General features: G+C 38.5%; 1 protein-coding gene across 3 annotated transcripts in view; it reads right to left on the minus strand.

The window, feature by feature from the left end:
- The window catches only part of znf385b (zinc finger protein 385B), a 93,670-nt gene that overhangs the window by 34,879 nt on the left and 40,451 nt on the right, over nucleotides 1–18,340 (minus strand). Inside the window, exon 4 of one of the 3 annotated variants that reach the window (XM_047370761.1) lies at nucleotides 14,294–14,347. The exons of 1 other annotated variant lie outside the window; for it this stretch is intronic. In XM_047370761.1, the coding sequence (XP_047226717.1) occupies nucleotides 14,294–14,347 (54 nt within the window). Of the gene's footprint in view, nucleotides 1–7,360; nucleotides 7,620–14,293; nucleotides 14,348–18,340 lie in introns of those variants that run through there. One more of the 3 variants, XM_047370763.1, reaches the window with a different exon arrangement.

Genomic DNA, 18,340 nt, shown 5'->3' on the forward strand with positions numbered 1-18,340 from the left:
ATAAATAAGGTTAGACATGCCAGTTTTTAAAACAACTATTAGTAATTGTTTTTCATTTGCCCAGGGGCAATGCCAGCACCTATATTCAAGAGAAGATAACTACATATTTTTCTGCATTTAATCCATTCAGACTGTATAGCAATAAATTCACAAAAAGGTTGCAGTGTAATACAATCAACCAACAGAAGTGCAAAGTGCCCAGACTTTCCAAGTCAAAATGTTGCTTTTGTAATGCAAACTGTAGAGCAGTTAAACTGTTTACAAAGTCACCTTTGTAATCATATTTTATATTAGTGAAAATCTTGTATTAAGGTGCAGCATATGGTGTAGAGGTATAGCGTGCGTACCATATACAGAGGTTGTGAGTCCTCGACGCAGGCATCCAGGGTTCAATTCCTGACCCTGCGACCTTTGCTGCATGTCTTTTCTCTCTCTGCCCATTCCCTGTCTATATACTGTGAAATATAGGCCACTAGTGCTGCAAAATAAAAATCCTGTATCATTGCAGAGCCGTTTAATGCTCACTGCTCTTTCCAACACACACATAACTCCTTTAGATTTACAATAAATCAATTAACAGCTGCGCACACCAGAGCCTTTTCCTTTTAAATACTGAGTCGAACAGAGCTATTACGTATTTTGAATTCAGACAAACCTCTCCCTGGAGACACTTTCCTGCTCATCCAGGGGGATCTCGATGTCTTCCCAGGTCAGAAAGTATGTCTAGTCCTGGCATCAAGATCTGGGTCTTCCCTGTGATCTCCTCCTAGTGGAATGTGCCCAGTAAATCTCCAAAGTGAGGCACCCAGGAGCATTTTGATCAGATGCCCGAACTGCTTCAACTAACTGCTTTTGATGCAGAGGAGCGATAGCTCAACTCCCATCGCCCCCTGGGTGATAGAGCCTAATCACCTATTTTTTTTTAAGGCTGAGATCAGCCACTCTATGGAAGCTAATTTAAGTTGCTTGTAACCAAGATCCTGTTGTTTTGGACTTGATCCATATCTAAGGGTTGCAACATAGATGGACCAATAAATCTCATGTTTCACTGTTTTGGTCTGCCTTTTTTCACCACAGCAGACCAGAGCAGCACCTGTATAACTGCAAATGAAACCCAATCTATTCCTCTCCTGCTTCATCCTACTGTCCTCCTATTAAGAACCATGGCAGTACTGATTCATCCCAGCTGTTCCACATTCAGTTTCAAACTGCAATTTTCAGTTTCTCTACAGTTATTTATTATACTTCAAGAGAAATCAGAACCAGCTAATATCTGCTAAAATTTGTATCGGTAGATCAGAGCTTTATAAAACTGGACATCTGAAATCGGCCATAAAATCTTTTAATTTTCAAAATGAAGAATGAGAATCTTAAGAAAAAATGTTGATCTGCGTTGATGAGGCAGTAAAAGATTGAGCTCAAGGATATGTGAGCTTTAAAAACAAGCATCTAGGTGCAATTCAAACTTCATGACCTGACCAGGAGTAAGAAGTATAACAATCTAAATAGAATATAAAAATAGGAAAGCCTCAGGAAGCACAGCTTGCCTGACTAACAACCTAATAAATAAGTCTCAGTTCTCAGAAGAGAGAGATGAATCCCTAAATCTGTGACAACTTTTATAACTAGGGCTTTATACTGCCAGCGAAGACAGTACAGCTGCAGTATAAGCTCTTTTCATAGACTTAACTTCAAATTGAGACTTGACTGAAATCAGGTTCACTCATCTCACTTCATTGTTAAGAAGAAAATACGTTTGAGTTTATCTCTACTGCTTTCCATACCTATGTCACAAAAAGTTCAGTGGCCCTGTCTGTGGCCTGTATCACTTTCACCATCCTCCAGCTGCTTAAAGCTGCTTTTGATGAAGCCAAGAGCCGGACAAGATAGTGATATACCAGCGATCCCGGATGGGGGAGAACCAGTCAAGCTAGCTTCATCTTCTTCTTAAACCTTCCTTATTCATTGAGAGCAAGCGGTGGAGTCTCACAGAAAAAGGGGTGGATTTACTGATAGTAGCATTAGACATCACAGTGCATCATTATTATGCAGGGAAACACACATTAGCATTACAAGCTTGTGTGTGTGTGTGTGTGTGTGTGTGTGTGTGTGTGTGTGTGTGTGTGTGTGTGTTTCTAAGTAGGTCACATTCAGATTCTTCTTCATCCAAAATGAACACACATATACATGGGTCCAGTGGACAGATCAGGGATATTAAAGCAGACAGGAGCACTCCTGTCTGAGACTTGGTGAGAAGCAGTGGAGACAAACAGAAGCAGGACACTGCAGTGACAAAAAAATATAAAAACCTAAGCAATTTTGAAAGTATTACAAAGAAACTGCTTAATCAATAAGTTTGTTATGTAGAAAGGGTAAAAATGCAAAGCCTGTTTGGAGGGTCATAATGAGAAAATATCAATCATCAGCCACATGTAAGATAATTAAACCTCAGTCACGGATCCATTTAAAAGTGTTTCACTGACATTCTCCAAGTTTTTAAATAGTCTCTAATAATATATAATCACTGGATCCATCTACTGTTTACAACTTCAACACATCTGTCAATTTATAAGACAATCCAAAAAGCATTTGCCCTCTAGACAGGAAAAATTCACATTTTGTCACACTGCAATCATAAATTTCATTCAGTTAGTCATTTTCTACTGCTTATTCCATAGTGGGTCGTGGGGAAGCTGGTGCCTATCTCCAGCAGCCTATGGGCAGGAGGCGGGGTACATCCTGGACAGGTCGCCAGTCCATCGCAGGGCAACACACAAACCATGCATACACTCATTCATACACCTAAGGGCAATTTAGAGAGACCAATTAACCTAACAGGCATCTCTTTGGACTGTGGGAGGAAGCTGGAGTACCTAGTGAGAACATGCAAACTCCATGCAGAAAGACCCCTGGCTGGGAATTGAACCCAGGACCTTCTTGCTGCAAGGCAACAGTGCTACCGACTGCACCACCGTGCAGCCCAATCACAAATTTCAAAGTATTTTAATTTAAATGTTGTGTAATAGACCGACACAAAGTGATGAATATTTGCAAAGTTTTTTACACCTGAGCTGTGGATCTGTGCAGCTCAGTCAGAGTTAACATGGGGATCTTGGCTGCTTCTCTGATTAATTCTCTGCTTGTCCGGCCTGTCAATATAGGTGGACGGCCATGACTTGGTAGGTTTGCGATTGGGCCATACTCTTTCCATTTTCACGTGATGGATTGAACTAAGCTTTGTGGGATGTTTAAAGTTTGTTTTATAACCTAATCCTACTCTAAACTGATTTAAATTTAAAATAATTTATGTTCAAACAAGAGCTTTATTTCTGATAGGAAACTCTCAAAAGATGATACAAATAGCTTTAAAAATCAGTTTTTAAAATCAGTTTTAAAAAACCAAGGTGTTTTTAGTTGCATTTTATTTAAAAACGGCATGTCGAAAAAATGTCATACCAAATAATCAATGGAAAAATCTAGAGAAATCCAACATTTTTAAAATATCCTGACCAGTTTTTTGCATGATTCCACCAGTATTTTGATGATTTATTTTGGTTATGAGCTCCAAATATTTAAGGTTGGAAGCCCTCCTGTCCATCACCCTAATCTTTAGATCCCTCCACAGATTATCTATCAGATTCAATTCAGGACTCTGGTTGAACCTTTTCACAAATGTGATTATTACTTCCAGTCAGAAGAAACATCTTAGTAAAATTAAACATTACATTAATATCATTAAGACCAGAATGAAATTCTGAACCTAATAAAATGGCCTCTGAAGAAGGTCCTCATGGCAGCAAGCCTGGCTTCTTCACTTGTAAATAACAATCATTAATGTTCAAAAAATTGTTTGGATAATGTATAAGACCTTTCTGCCAGTGGCAAACTGTTCTCATTGCCTTAGGTTTAGATGTTATTTATCATATTTTGACAAGAGCTGGAGAGTGTAGAATCTCTAAAAGATTTTAATAAGAGCACTTTGTGTGTATATTTCCAAATCTAAACAAACTTATAATTGCGAGCTAAAGAAGCAAAGATCTAAAAGACATATAAATCATGTTTAACCATTTACTGATGCCAATCTTTCTTTACCTTTGCAAGTTCCATGCTTGGTAATTTCTAAAAAAATCATTGCAGAGCTAATGTCAAAAGCAGAAGTTTCAGATCACACTCAATATAACTGTACATCTTCAGCTGTTAGAGGTGCAATCAGTACATGTATTCACACTGAGGCATCAGGATACAAATCTCAGTGTGGTTCATGCAATCTAACAAAGAATACACTAGTTAGAGGTGACCATCACCCTCATCCAGAAGAGGACACCTTGGTGTGTTGTTGTTGTTTTTGAAAATACCTTTAAAACTTTGGCTTTACTTTTATCAAACTATGCTTTCACACACAAAAATGCCTTTTCAAGTGTGTTGTGGAAATCCACAGTGAAAAAAGATAATCGCATTAACTTTGCACAAACTGTAGGCAGGTGCATTTGATTATATCTGCAACAGCATTAGTTGCAGATATAATCAGCCATTCCCATCAGACTAGCAAATAGATGCAGCACCCTTAATCAAATATAACATGTAAACAGTGCTACAATGTTAGAAAAATGACATACAGGAACCAAACAATCTAACAGAAAAGATCTGTTGAGTTTTGTAACATGCTTTTGAGGACATAAAGGCCTATTTTCGCAACTATCTAAACAAATGACACTTTCAACTTTACAGTTGCCCCTAAAATCTTTCAACCTCCACGTAAAAATGGCTTATTGGCAAAATTCAAAATTGCCCTGGTGTTTATGAGAAAGAAAAACAAATTGCACAAGAAGAGTTGAAATAGTTAAACAAAAATAATATTACAAGCACTTTATTCCAATTTAACACTAAATCCAACTGACGGTAACTACTGCAGCCTAAAAGTGATTCAGTCGCCTTAACAGAGTTTGGCAAAAGAGCACACGTTGATAAATCAGATGTGGTGACTGGCACACCTGATGCAGCCAATCAGGGGCTTTATTAGTTGCATCAGGTGTGTTGAAGAGAGAACACCTCAAACTCCTAGACTGTTGACTGGGATGTTTCATTGCATCTTAGTATGTAAGACAAGGGAACTATCATTGGTTTACGCAAACAGGAGAAAAAGCGCACAAAAGGATTGCAAGGTCATTAAATATGCCTAAAAAAACAGATGGAACAATAGTTTACATGTTTAAAGTTAAAGGATCAGTGGCTATGTCATCTGGATGTGGCAGAAGGAGGATGCTATCAATGGCTGCCAACAGACTCTAAGAGGGCAGATTGTTGAAAACCCTCGACTGACTGCAAAAGACCAGCTTTGAGACTAGGTGGCAACCGCAACTGAGGTCTAGTTTCTGCATTAAAGTACATAGTAAATGCTGAAGGCCTCCATAAGTCCAAGACATATAACCGCTACTGACCCATAAGCACAACAAAAGTCGGTGATGTTTGTATCACAATCATATAAATACGCCAAAAATGTTTGGGGATTCTGTTATGTCGAGCGATTAATAAAGACTGGAACTTTTCAGGCCTTTGCATTTGCGCTTTGTGAATGAGGAATACTCTGAAAGGAAGTCCTTGACTACAGTGAAGCAAAGTGGTGGCTCAGTAATGCTCTTGGGCTGTTTTGCTTCCTTAATGAATTTAAGGCCCTTCAACCCATTACACTTTATGCAACGGGAGAGCATAATAAAGTATATAAATTCTTCATAGATGAATTCAGTGTTTTAGAAAATACACTTTCTTTTTTTAAACTTATTTTTAAAATTCTGGTAAGCATGTTTCAGACACTAACTTTCAAGACAAAATAAGAAACAATACGATAGCAGCTTAAAACAAGGGTATCTTTTCTTTGTTTTTACATTTGGCATTTATTTTCAAATTCAAAACTTGTCTTTTTTTTAATAAAGAAAGGGTTTAAATACATTTCTTCTCACCTTTATGGACTATATATGAAAAATGCACAAAATGTCTCCAGACAGGTGAGGATGCACATTCAACTATCTGTATTAAAATTAGAGGAGGTTTTTATTTTAGCTACAAATCCGCATAAATTTAAATCTACAAATTCCAAAAGTTTGTCGCTTTGTCTTTATAATAATTATGAGACAGGCTTGCAGATGAAACAGAGCTGAGGTTTATTTCATGCACATACAGTTGCGCACCATGGGGCACTTCTGGGACAGATTAAATAAAATCTGACAGGAAATAGGACAAGGGAATCCACTGTGCGTGTTTTGGTGTGTCCCATGAATGCACATGTTGCGATGTGATGATGAGCAGCAGTGTGTGGGTAATCACAGCAGTCACGCGATACATAATGAGTGGAAATTATAGAGACAGGCAGGATGTGAACTACAGATTCAGGACCAAATGCAGACCGTTTTCAACTAAATAAAGAGAAAGGCTCTGGTGGAAATAATAGCACTTCTTTTGGGTGTTGCCATTCTTAGAAATCCTTCTTCTCTGAACGAGTCTCATTTCCTGGTCAAGCACACACAACAGGATCATCATAAGGAGTGAGAAAGTGAAGCCTGAAATGTTGCACAGTGTGTGCCAGTGATTGCAGCAGAGATCTGAAGAAAGCTAAATTTTTGTCTATTTTCTAACTAAAAATTAAACCCCTACTGTATGTAAGAAATATGAAAAAAGTAGTAAAATGAAGAGATGAACTATTGCAATTTTGTATAAATGTATGTAGAACAGACTCTACATAATGTTTGCATTTCTGTTAGTTTAACTCACTTTGAATCAGTAAGTAAGATCATGATGGGGTGTACAAAAAGTGAACATTATAAAAAACTAAACCAAGCTCTGAATTTATTGGAAAATCTGATAACATGACATTGCCATTTAGGCTGCTGTCAGAAGCAGTTTTCTTCACCTGTCACTACATCTTTTCTTCAAACAGTCACATGGAAAACATGGCTGATATTTCATCTTTCCACTGAGTTTTGAGCCTAACATATGATAAGTGCAAACTAAGTGCACTAAAATTATACTAAAAGAAAACAGGGATCTGTTGGTCCTGATGTGTATAACCATCCGAAAATATTCATAATCAACTACTTATGAAAGTCTCATCTGGTACGAGAACCACAACAGTTTCAACAGGTGAGTTACTTTTATGACTAAACAGAACCCTATGACATGAGTTCAGGGTTCGCATCAGGGTTCTGGCCGCTGGGATTAGCAAACTCCTGCTAAAAGCAACGCTGGCAAACCTGACACACCACCTGTCTGCACACACAGTGATAGAAATATTGAATCCAGACACAGACAGGAAAAATAATGGATGTGGAGATCAAAAAGAAAATAAACCCAGGAAGGATTTTCTTACCTCGACTCTGGAAACTACTCCACATCACGGACAGAAAGAGAGCTGTCTCACCTCCTCCACCGCCTCCACCTACTCCCTCTTTGCTCTTTCATCTGCTCCCACGGTAACTAAAAGCCATCAAAGAGAGAACCCAAAACAAACAGCAGAGGCTCGTCGTCTGACTGTTCGAACGTGTGGATGTAGAGACACGCATGTGGGAGGGTAGGGAAGGCGAGCGAGCGAACCACGGACAGCCACAGAGAGACGGTTCGAGTATACAGTGGGAGTGAATCACCGAGGCAATGCTATCCAGGGTGAGCAGTGATGACAACCCCTCTGTCTCAGTGTAAATCCCTATTTCTCCCTCCCTCTGTGCAGCTCACTTGCTCTGTTGCTTCACAGCATCACGATTTCAAAAGAAAAGAAAATAGAGAAAAAACTAAGTCATAAACAACCAACATGCTGTTTCTGCTATTTTTATTACATTTAAAGTTATTTTCTATAAGTGTTCAACAATTCAGTTTAATTCAAAAATACTATTAAGCCCAAAAGAAAATTAAACATTGTTGCAACTCAAGTGTCTTCAAAGAGTTAGATGCTGATGGCTGTGGGCAGGAAGGATTTCCTGTAGCGGTCTGTATTACAGCGGATCTGAAGAAGCCTCTGACTGAAGACACTCTGTTGTATGACAGACTGATAAAGATGATGCTCAGGGTTCTTCATAATGTTCTTCATTTTATGAAGAATCCTTCTTTGCACAATGATCTCTTATTAGCCTGTAGAGCTTTTCCAAGCCAGTGGCTCAGACCCCAGCAGATGATGGCAGCAGAGATCATGCTCTCAAATTGTCACAGATTTCTTCTGTTTTTCGTTTCTTCTGACACGTTTCAGTTCATCAAAGAAATGTTTGTATCAGACAAAGATAACTTGAGTAAATACAAAATGCAGCTTTCAAATGATGATTCAAATGATGATTTAATTTATTGAGGGGAAAAAGCTACATAAACTGGTTTTGGTCCTTGGTTTGCCAACCTTGACACAACCAGTTGTAATCCATCAAGCCTTCTTAATAACTGGCATAATCTGTCTTTTGCATCACTGTGGAGAAATTTTGGCTCAATCTCCTTTGCAGTATTGTTTCATTTCAGCCACACTGAAGGTTTTTGAGCCTCTTTATGTTGAAGCCACAGCATTAGAATTTCTTCGATTTAAGTCCAGACTTTGGCTAGGCCACTCAATAAACAATTTATTCGATTTATTTGCTTAAAATGGGACAATGAGTCATTAACAAACGTGGTTAAAACCAGTAAATGTACCAAATTTAGGCTTCAGGCTAGTTTCCATCCCCAGTCCCCAGGCAGGTTGGTGGAACAAAAAGAGAACATTGAGAAGAGGTGAAATAACCAAATATAATACACATTAGATAAAAACATCTGTTATCTTCTGAGCTATTTGGAAGTTGACTTACTGGTGTGCTTCAGATTGACCAAAAGTATCTTAAGGTTATGTCATTATCCTTTAGGATGTTTTGCTAGAGAGCAGAATTTAGGTCCATCCATTACATCAAAGCAGCCCCATAGGTGACTGTCGGAACAATGTGTGCCTTTTATTTAAAATATGTTAGATTTACCCTGGACGTAATAGGACCCACACCTTCCACAAACGTTTCACTTCCTTCAGTTCACATATTAAACCACAAACAGACCAAAAGTCTTTGGTGTAATTCAGGTGTTCTTCAGCAAAAATGTTAAGCAGATCTTTGGGTTCTTTTTGGTCAAAAGTGGTTTTGGCTTTGGAACTCTGCTTCTCCAGTCTCTTATTGTTGAGTCATGAACACTGACTTTACCTGAGAAAAGTGAGACCTGTCATGCTTTAGATGTTGATCTGGGTTGTTTAAGGACCTCCAGGATGTGTTGTCGATGCATTCTTGGAGTAATTCTGGTAGGCTGGCCACTCCTAGAAAGCCTAACCACTGTCCCATGTTTTCTCCATTTGAGGGTAACGGTTGCCACTTTGGTTCCTTTGTCCCAAAGCATCAAGATCATCATTGTTATTGAAAACTGTATCTGTATTTACTATTATCTCTATCTGATAGTAAAATTTGTCTCAAGATCAAGGGGGCGAATATTTTTTCACGCCACTATATGTGCATTTACCTAACCCAGGCTTTTAGGTTTGTAGTCTATCAGTGATTTGATCTGAAAATGTACAGTGGTTCTTCATGCCACTCGGAGGCCTTGACTACAGCTCTGAAGCCATAATAGTCTGAGGTTCCTTTAAATGCTTTCAGAATCTAGTTTGTGTTCAGTGTTAGGAGAGGAAGAATTATCTGCATGAATTTCCAGGTTATGGGTAGCTAAAAGCAGTACAACAGCCATCTCTTGCTGTCAGAGCTCTCCACTTTATTTTATGTATCATTCCAGTGTTAGACAATGATTTTCAAAACTTGGTGTTACAATTTAAAGTTTCAACAACTTTGGGGTTAGAGGTTTCAGGTGTGAGATCTTTTTTTTTTGCCACATGTATAATCTGCAAAAGGACTAAGAGACTCAAGACCTGAGAATGCAGGTGGGCTGAGGACGGTACTTGAAGTGGTATACTTCTAATTTGACCAGTAGACCGCTGAAGCTTATGCTGATCATGCCAGACCTGTCCTTGATTTACAAGTCATATGATCTGTTTCTTAGTTAGCAGTAAACCGGGTATGACATGTTCTTTGGTTTAACATGTGTGTCCGGTGGGCCAAGTAATTGGGGTTCAAAGGCAGTCATACCGTATCCTGTCACCCAGGCCTCTCCTCTGAGCCTGCCGTCATCACCATGCAGCCTTATGAGTGTGAGAATCCATCAGCAGGGTCTATTCATACACTGCTGAATACATCGCCCAAAGACTGAACATCAGCACCTGCTCAATCTCTGCATATCACACACACAGAGAAACACACACACACCACAGCGATACGTGTCTATTAATATCTGTCCAGTTCACAGCTCATTATGTACAGGGAATGAACAGAACAACTGACCTTTATTAGGCAAGGAGAGCTAATTAATGCAAGCTTGTTCTCACACACATGCCATTAAAAACAAAGAAAACATAAGAAGACTCTTTCCAGTGTAAGAAACAAGCCTCCAGTCAGGAACTCTGAGGTCTTCTGGTGAAAGGGCATGAAGGTGAAATAAAATGAAAGAAAAGAAGAATAAAAGAGAAATAATAGGTATAAAGAGCTGGTGAGATTAAATAAAGACAGAAGCTGTAATTGTGTAAATGTTATTGGTCTCATGTGACAGAGGTGTTGTATTTATACTGAGCATCAGGATCATGGGAATTTACTTTTGTCATTAGTGACTCATTCTGTGTGTGTGCATAGGTATGTGCTTGCTTGAGTGTGTTTGTGGTGTCCCTGCTGCCTCCTAGTGGTCGCAAGGGAGTAAATACATGTTTAAAGGAGAAACATTACAATGCGTTTGTTTTTTGCTTTGCAGTGCTGCCTGGTCTAACCCAACGACATGAGTTGTTTCTAGTTTAGTGGTATGACTGTTTATTTTAAGATTAACCTGTATGCTTAGATTTACTGTGTCTTAAACCACACTTTGGTGTTGTCCATACCTAATGTGTCATATGGGTATTTTTAGACGTAAACAACCTCACAAAGGTCATGTGTAAATGTAGTTTCAATTAAATGTTGTTCTTAGAGAAAATGTCAATATAATTAAAAAATTAGCATTTTTTAAATCACCTTTTTTTTTCTACCATACCTCAAAACATGCACATTATTTAAAATGGCAGACCTGATTTTTGCATGAACAAAGTAAAAATCTCATATTTAAATTTATATATGGCACCATATTTCATTTTAAGGTGAAGTGGCTCTCTTAATCTTTTACCATTTGTGTCTCAAATTATTTTTCTCACTTAATTTTGCTTTCTGCTTTTAGTTGAATTCTAGCATTTTGTTTTGATATGCTCAGACATAAAAACAATCTGTGGGTTAGAAAAAGTTCAAAGGTTTGACTCACATAAGTTATGACATTGACCTTACAGATCAAGGTATGTCACCAACCCAGCTGTATGGTGTGTAGCTGAAATATGACAACATTAGATTGTGAAGGATTTGTCAGGGGTGGGGTAGGTAGCATAAACATTTCAAAAATAAAATAGGTGTTAAAACTATTTGGTTTCTACAGTACAAAGAACTCTGGGTTATTAGATTGTCCATCTAACGCAGTCTCTCAGACACATTGCCCCAGACATCAGCAGACGGTGAAAGATATCTGAACTACCAAAGCGAACAAAGTGTTAAAATTAGCTGTATGTCAAACCTTGTTATTGTGCAAGGAAGGGTTTTGAAGGTTGTTTTATGCAGTGGGAAAAAATAAAAGTCATCAGCCTGCAGCTGCCACTAGCTGCCTTGCAGCTAATACTTAGTAAGTTTACTTTTAGCCAGATGTTTGTCTTCACTATAATCTCCTTTGTCTGATTAACTTCTCCCCAGCTTGGACAATCAGCATTGCAGCCAAAGGTTTACTTATACAGGGTAACGGAAATAACAAGATTTTTGCTTGAAGCAGTTCAAGAAGCATCTGTTTTACTGCCTAAAGATAGCAAATAAGACATACATTTCTTAAAGCCCTCACAGTAAGAGCCTTAAGCATATTTACTGCACTTTTAACTCCAAATGGAAGATTTTAAAACTAGATGAAACTCCTTACAGTGTCCTCTGAACTTGTTAAAAGCACAGTCTGAATGCTGACAGATATAATGTAAAAACAAAAGACATTCTGTGTGTGCCGGTGTGAGAGTACTAAGTACTACTAGTAGTAATAGTAAATATAGTAATAATGTTAATATTAACATGCACGCAGAAGCCAAACAGATATGAATGTGTCACACTAAAAACTTGTCCTACTGTTACATCCCTGCTATGTAGCAAAAGTGCACCTTGCCTGAGTCTTGTTGATTACCTTTTAAATTAAAATAAACTGTTTTAGTTCAGCAAAACAGTTTGGGACTGAGTGTTACTTCAGGTGGTTACATCAGGTGTCAATTGTGTGCTTATTAAAGGTCAGCTGTTCTTGACAAAGTTCAGTAAATTTGCGTAAACTCATTAAAATCTCTTCAGAAATGTTCTTTGGCATTAAATTTCATCTTTTGGGAAATTTTGATTAAGTTACGTTTGAGTAAAAAATCTGACAAATATTCTGCCATATTACCCATCCCTATGCTACATATATAATCTACGCAAACACAATGCAGAATGAGCTAAATAGAAAACACAGTTATGTATGTATATCAAATACAATCCAAGTTATTCTTGAAGTCTAAAAGTTAAAGATTTGCCGTTGAAAACTGCTTTATGTATTATTTTTGATAAGATTTTACATTTTATATGAATATGTTTTAATTAAGGAACTTAGGGGGTAACAGCCCACCCTTGAAGCATTGATCTGTGCATTAGCAGTGATGTCATCTGACCTGACTGCTGATAGGCTACTTAGCCAGGTCATTGTCGCAAATGCACACACATACACATACACGCACACACACACACACACACACACACACACAAACATAATATACTCGGCTGGCCTGGAGGAGCACTGAGTTAAGACCAAAGAGCTTTTCATGGCAGATAGTGCCTCGCAATGAACAGAGAGAAAGAGAAAGACTCTCATTCAATATGTCTCTCTATATGTGTGTGTGAAGATTTAATCTTTAATCAGTGTTATTGTAGCCTGCACAATGATATGGAGACACAGTGTGTAATTACAGCTGCTGCACACACACTCACTAACAAAGGTGTGTGTGTCAGAAGGAGATTTTCTCTCCTTTATCGTCTGTCCTGCCTAACACCAATATTCAACACAAAGAAAGTTTATTGAAGGAACAAGCAATACGCACTGCTTGTTCCTTCATTTTCCTGGAGCGCTACAGAGCAGATTGTGAATACACACTCTGCATTGTGTTTTTGATAAACATTCAGGAACGTGATAGTTTAAACAGATTATAATGAAGATGTCATGACAGCAGATTTGTGTTGAGCCAAATACATTACCGGACTTATGAAGAAGTTAGCAATGTGTTGCAGAAATGTCAGTGCAGTTTCAGAGCAGGGCTGTGTCCCAGTTTAATGACCTGCTGCTGCCTGTTCTACTTTAACTCCTTTACATCTCAGTATGTTCTTGCTCTGCCGATCTGCAATCAGAGGGACTTGGGGAGTGCATCTGACTTTTTGATGATGCTCTGAAGCTCTTCCAATCGCATCTAACCACAGAACAGAAGATGGTTGGGATGTGTGGTGTAAATCCTCAGAGTTTTAATAAAACAATTTTTTTATAAAACTCTTTAAAAAACTAGGAGGCACAAGTAAATAAGTTTTTAAAACTCTAAGCTTTAAATGCTTTTATTCTGGATTCGCTTTAACAACTGAGAAGCCGACTATTTTAATATTGACTTAAACTTCTGTCTTTTCTTTAAAATTTATCTTGTGAATTTTTGTTCCTAATTGATAGTTTTCTACTATCAAAAGCGGCAACAAAAACATAAGACGGTAATAATATATGTTGGTTCTATAAGTTCACAATTTATGAGACCACATTATTTAAGATTAATGGCCATTATGTTCTTTAAGCCCCAGTCTTGACACATTATCTGGGCAGAACGTTTTTCTTGTGTGGTGTGGACAAATATGGTGTGACTGGTCAGAAATTCAAGTTGGCACATCTGCAACAAGGGAAATTATATCCAAGTTAAGGGAAGGAGTAACATAAGCATGTCACCATGGGCGTTTCTATAGCTTATAGATGTATCTTTTGTTTAAAGCCTGACTGGATGCGAATGTCACAATGGGTGTATCTTTTGCTTATGGACTTATCTAATTAGCTATTTTTCTACATATATTTATACATGTATGTGATACAAACTGTCTCCAATTGAGATGTAAGTTTGACTCACCAACTTCATGACTGAAGAACGCACAACCTTCACTGTTTTTGTCCCGCTTTGCAACTGAAGAATGTAAGAAAAAGGAGGGCAAACAGGTTCAACAAGATTGAACGACTTAATCATTATTTGTGCAGACACACACTGTTCTTGCAGAGAATGTACCTGCCTTTGAATAAAGTCAATATGATAAGCAATGTTAAACTAAGCTAAAACAGAATAATCTAGACTAAGACAAAATCAAATAAGAATTAGGAAAATAATTAACATAAGTGAGTAGGGAGTGCAGTGAGGTAACACAAAAACATCTAAATGAACTGGAATCAAGTAAACAATAATACTGACTAAAGAACATGGAGGATGCAGATCTATATGGAAAATATAAACTAACACAGGAATCAAAGAAAGTAATCTGAGCACACAAATAAATCATGAAGCCAATCCAAAATGAATAATAACTTGAAGAACACAGACAGGGAGGTGCAGAGAAACCAGCTAAGAACCAAAACTCAAAACCTAAGACAGGCAGATCCTGACACTAAGGAAGAATAAGCTGAAGAAACCCAGAAAAATACAGGCCAAAAACCACACACATTACTGGTAAGCTAAATTTAATACACTAAGTTCAATACACTAAGGCAAGACAAGTTAAGATATGATAATATTTTGTCTGTTTGTTCCATAAATTGTCTTGCCCCACCATTCCAACTGTTAAACCAAGATCATTAGTTTTTATAGCTTAACTTAACTGAGTTTCTGTGTTCATTTATAGGCCAATGGCAAACTATAGAACTTCATTTGTGTAAATATTATTTTGGATTTGTGGGTAAATTTGGGTCATATTCACAGAAAGTGCAATAGAGATTGTTTCCTGTCTGGTTTTGGAAACCATCATATTATATAAAAATAGAAACACGCTCGCACACACACACACACACACACACACTGTCTGACCTTTCCTATGGGGCAGCAGCTGTTAACTAAAATTCAAAGTCATTTTCTCCCAGAAGCCAGAATCCTAATTTTGCCTCTGCTTGTCTTTAAAAGCTGGATGTCTTTCAGAAAAAAAATAAGCACAACCAATTGAACAGTTTGCAGATCCACCTTTAGCAGCACTCACTAAGTAGTTGTTTTCAGTATAGCTTTTTCAGTCTCTTGTGGGGGAATGTCAGCATGTTCTTTTTTACAACATTGCTTGAGCTCATTGAGGTTTGCAGATATTCATTTATTTCCTACCGTAGCATTTCCATCAAGCTAAGGTCTGGATTTTGACAGGGCCATTCCACACCTTCATTGTTTTCTGATGCAGAACTGCTGATGTGTTTGAAATTTCTGTCCTCACGATGACTCAGTGAAGATCAAGATTTGGCTGTCGAGCAGATGCCCTCACATTAGACTCTACAATCCTTGGTCAACTCAGTGACTGTAAGGTGCCCAGGTCCTGAGACAACAAATTATGCCCCAATCATTACTCTTCCACCGTCAAGCTTAACAATTATTCTGAGGTGTCTGTGTTTATATTCTGTAAAGGCTGTTATTGTAGTGGGAGTGGAATTTATTTAGTGAATCTGACCTTATAGTCTTTCTTGGACACAGTGATACATAATGAGATTTTCTGGAATGCAATATCTGACACTTTTAGAGATTAGTTTTAGCATGACTATTTTTAGGGTTTTCCATATATGACATTTTATAAACATATCAGACTTTTGTCTGACTTCTAAAGGGTGACATTGGTGACAATGGATACGTCCTGTAACCGGTGGGTTGCCAGTTCGAACCCTGCTCCCCAGGGCAGCTGTGGCTACAATACAGGTCCTTCTCAAAATATTAGCATATTGTGATAAAGTTCATTATTTTCCATAATGTCATGATGAAAATTTAACATTAATATATTTTAGATTCATTGCACACTAACTGAAATATTTCAGGTCTTTTATTGTCTTAATACGGATGATTTTGGCATACAGCTCATGAAAACCCAAAATTTCTATCTCACAAAATTAGCATATTTCATCCGACCAATAAAAGAAAAGTGTTTTTAATACAAAAAACGTCAACCTTCAAATAATTATGTACAGTTATGCACTCAATACTTGGTGGGAATCCTTTGGCAGAAATGACTGCTTCAATGCGGCGTGGCATGGAGGCAATCAGCCTGTGGCACTGCTGAGGTCTTATGGAGGCCCAGGATGCTTCGATAGCAGCCTTTAGCTCATCCAGAGTGTTGGGTCTTGAGTCTCTCAACGTTCTCTTCACAATATCCCACAGATTCTCTATGGGGTTCAGGTCAGGAGAGTTGGCAGGCCAATTGAGCACAGTGATACCATGGTCAGTAAACCATTTACCAGTGGTTTTGGCACTGTGAGCAGGTGCCAGGTCGTGCTGAAAAATGAAATCTTCATCTCCATAAAGCTTTTCAGCAGATGGAAGCATGAAGTGCTCCTAAATCTCCTGATAGTTAGCTGCATTGACCCTGCCCTTGATAAAACACAGTGGACCAACACCAGCAGCTGACACGGCACCCCAGACCATCACTGACTGTGCGTACTTGACACTGGACTTCTGGCATTTTGGCATTTCCTTCTCCCCAGTCTTCCTCCAGACTCTGGCACCTTGATTTCCGAATGACATGCAGAATTTGCTTTCATCCGAAAAAAGTACTTTGGACCACTGAGCAACAGTCCAGTGCTGCTTCTCTGTAGCCCAGGTCAGGCGCTTCTGCCGCTGTTTCTGGTTCAAAAGTGGCTTGACCTGGGGAATGTGGCACCTGTAGCCCATTTCCTGCACACGCCTGTGCACGGTGGCTCTGGATGTTTCTACTCCAGACTCAGTCCACTGCTTTCGCAGGTCCCCCAAGGTCTGGAATCGGCCCTTCTCCACAATCTTCCTCAGGGTCCGGACACCTCTTCTCGTTGTGCAGCGTTTTCTGCCACACTTTTTCTTTCCCACAGACTTCCCACTGAGGTGCCTTGATACAGCACTCTGGGAACAGCCTATTCGTTCAGAAATTTCTTTCTGTGTCTTACCCTCTTGCTTGAGGGTGTCAATAGTGGCCTTCTGGACAGCAGTCAGGTCGGCAGTCTTACCCATGATTGGGGTTTTGAGTGATGAACCAGGCTGGGAGTTTTAAAGGCCTCAGGAATCTTTTGCAGGTGTTTAGAGTTAACTCGTTGATTCAGATGATTAGGTTCATAGCTCGTTTAGAGACCCTTTTAATGATATGCTAGTTTTGTGAGATAGGAATTTTGGGTTTTCATGAGCTGTATGCCAAAATCATCCGTATTAAGACAATAAAAGACCTGAAATATTTCGGTTAGTGTGCAATGAATCTAAAATATATGAATGTTAAATTTTCATCATGACATTATGGAAAATAATGAACTTTATCACAATATGCTAATATTTTGAGAAGGACCTGTAGTCTACCACTGTCAGTGTGTGATTGAATGGGTGAATGACTGATTGTAGTGTAAAGAGCTTTGGGGTCCCTGGGGACTTGATAAAGTGATATACAAATGCTGGCCATTTACCATTGTATCCTCTGACCCATCTGTTTGTATCTCTCTTGAGATCTGTATATAGATTGAAAAGGAGTGGTGCTGTGATTGGTTTCATGAAATGGTTTGATCAGGAGAACACTGGTATGGGAAAACTGTTTTTCACTGCTGCAACCCCTACAGATCCTTGACCTCTGTGGAATCTGTAACTTGCTATAGAATAATAAACACAAAAATCATCCTTGTCTTACTGACTGGCTCTCCACAACCTGCCTCCATATTACCAAAGAAGGTGATGTGTATCGTGGCCAAAAATCTCTAGTTTGGTCTCTTCTGTCTAAAGAACATTACTCCAAACGATTTGTAGAAAGAACTTTTGAAATTGAAGTCCACTTGCTACATTCTTTATTTAGAAAAAGAATATTCCTTCCGGTACGTTTCCAGATCAGACAAACTTCTTTGGGTTCTGCTTTCTCTAGTGACGCTATTAACTTTACATTTTAACATAATATTGGAAGCCTGCAGAATCTGAGATATGCCTTTTGAGGTTTTTTGCTAT

This window comes from Girardinichthys multiradiatus, chromosome 7 (genome assembly GCF_021462225.1).
Source record: "Girardinichthys multiradiatus isolate DD_20200921_A chromosome 7, DD_fGirMul_XY1, whole genome shotgun sequence".
Lineage (NCBI taxonomy): Eukaryota > Metazoa > Chordata > Actinopteri > Cyprinodontiformes > Goodeidae > Girardinichthys > Girardinichthys multiradiatus.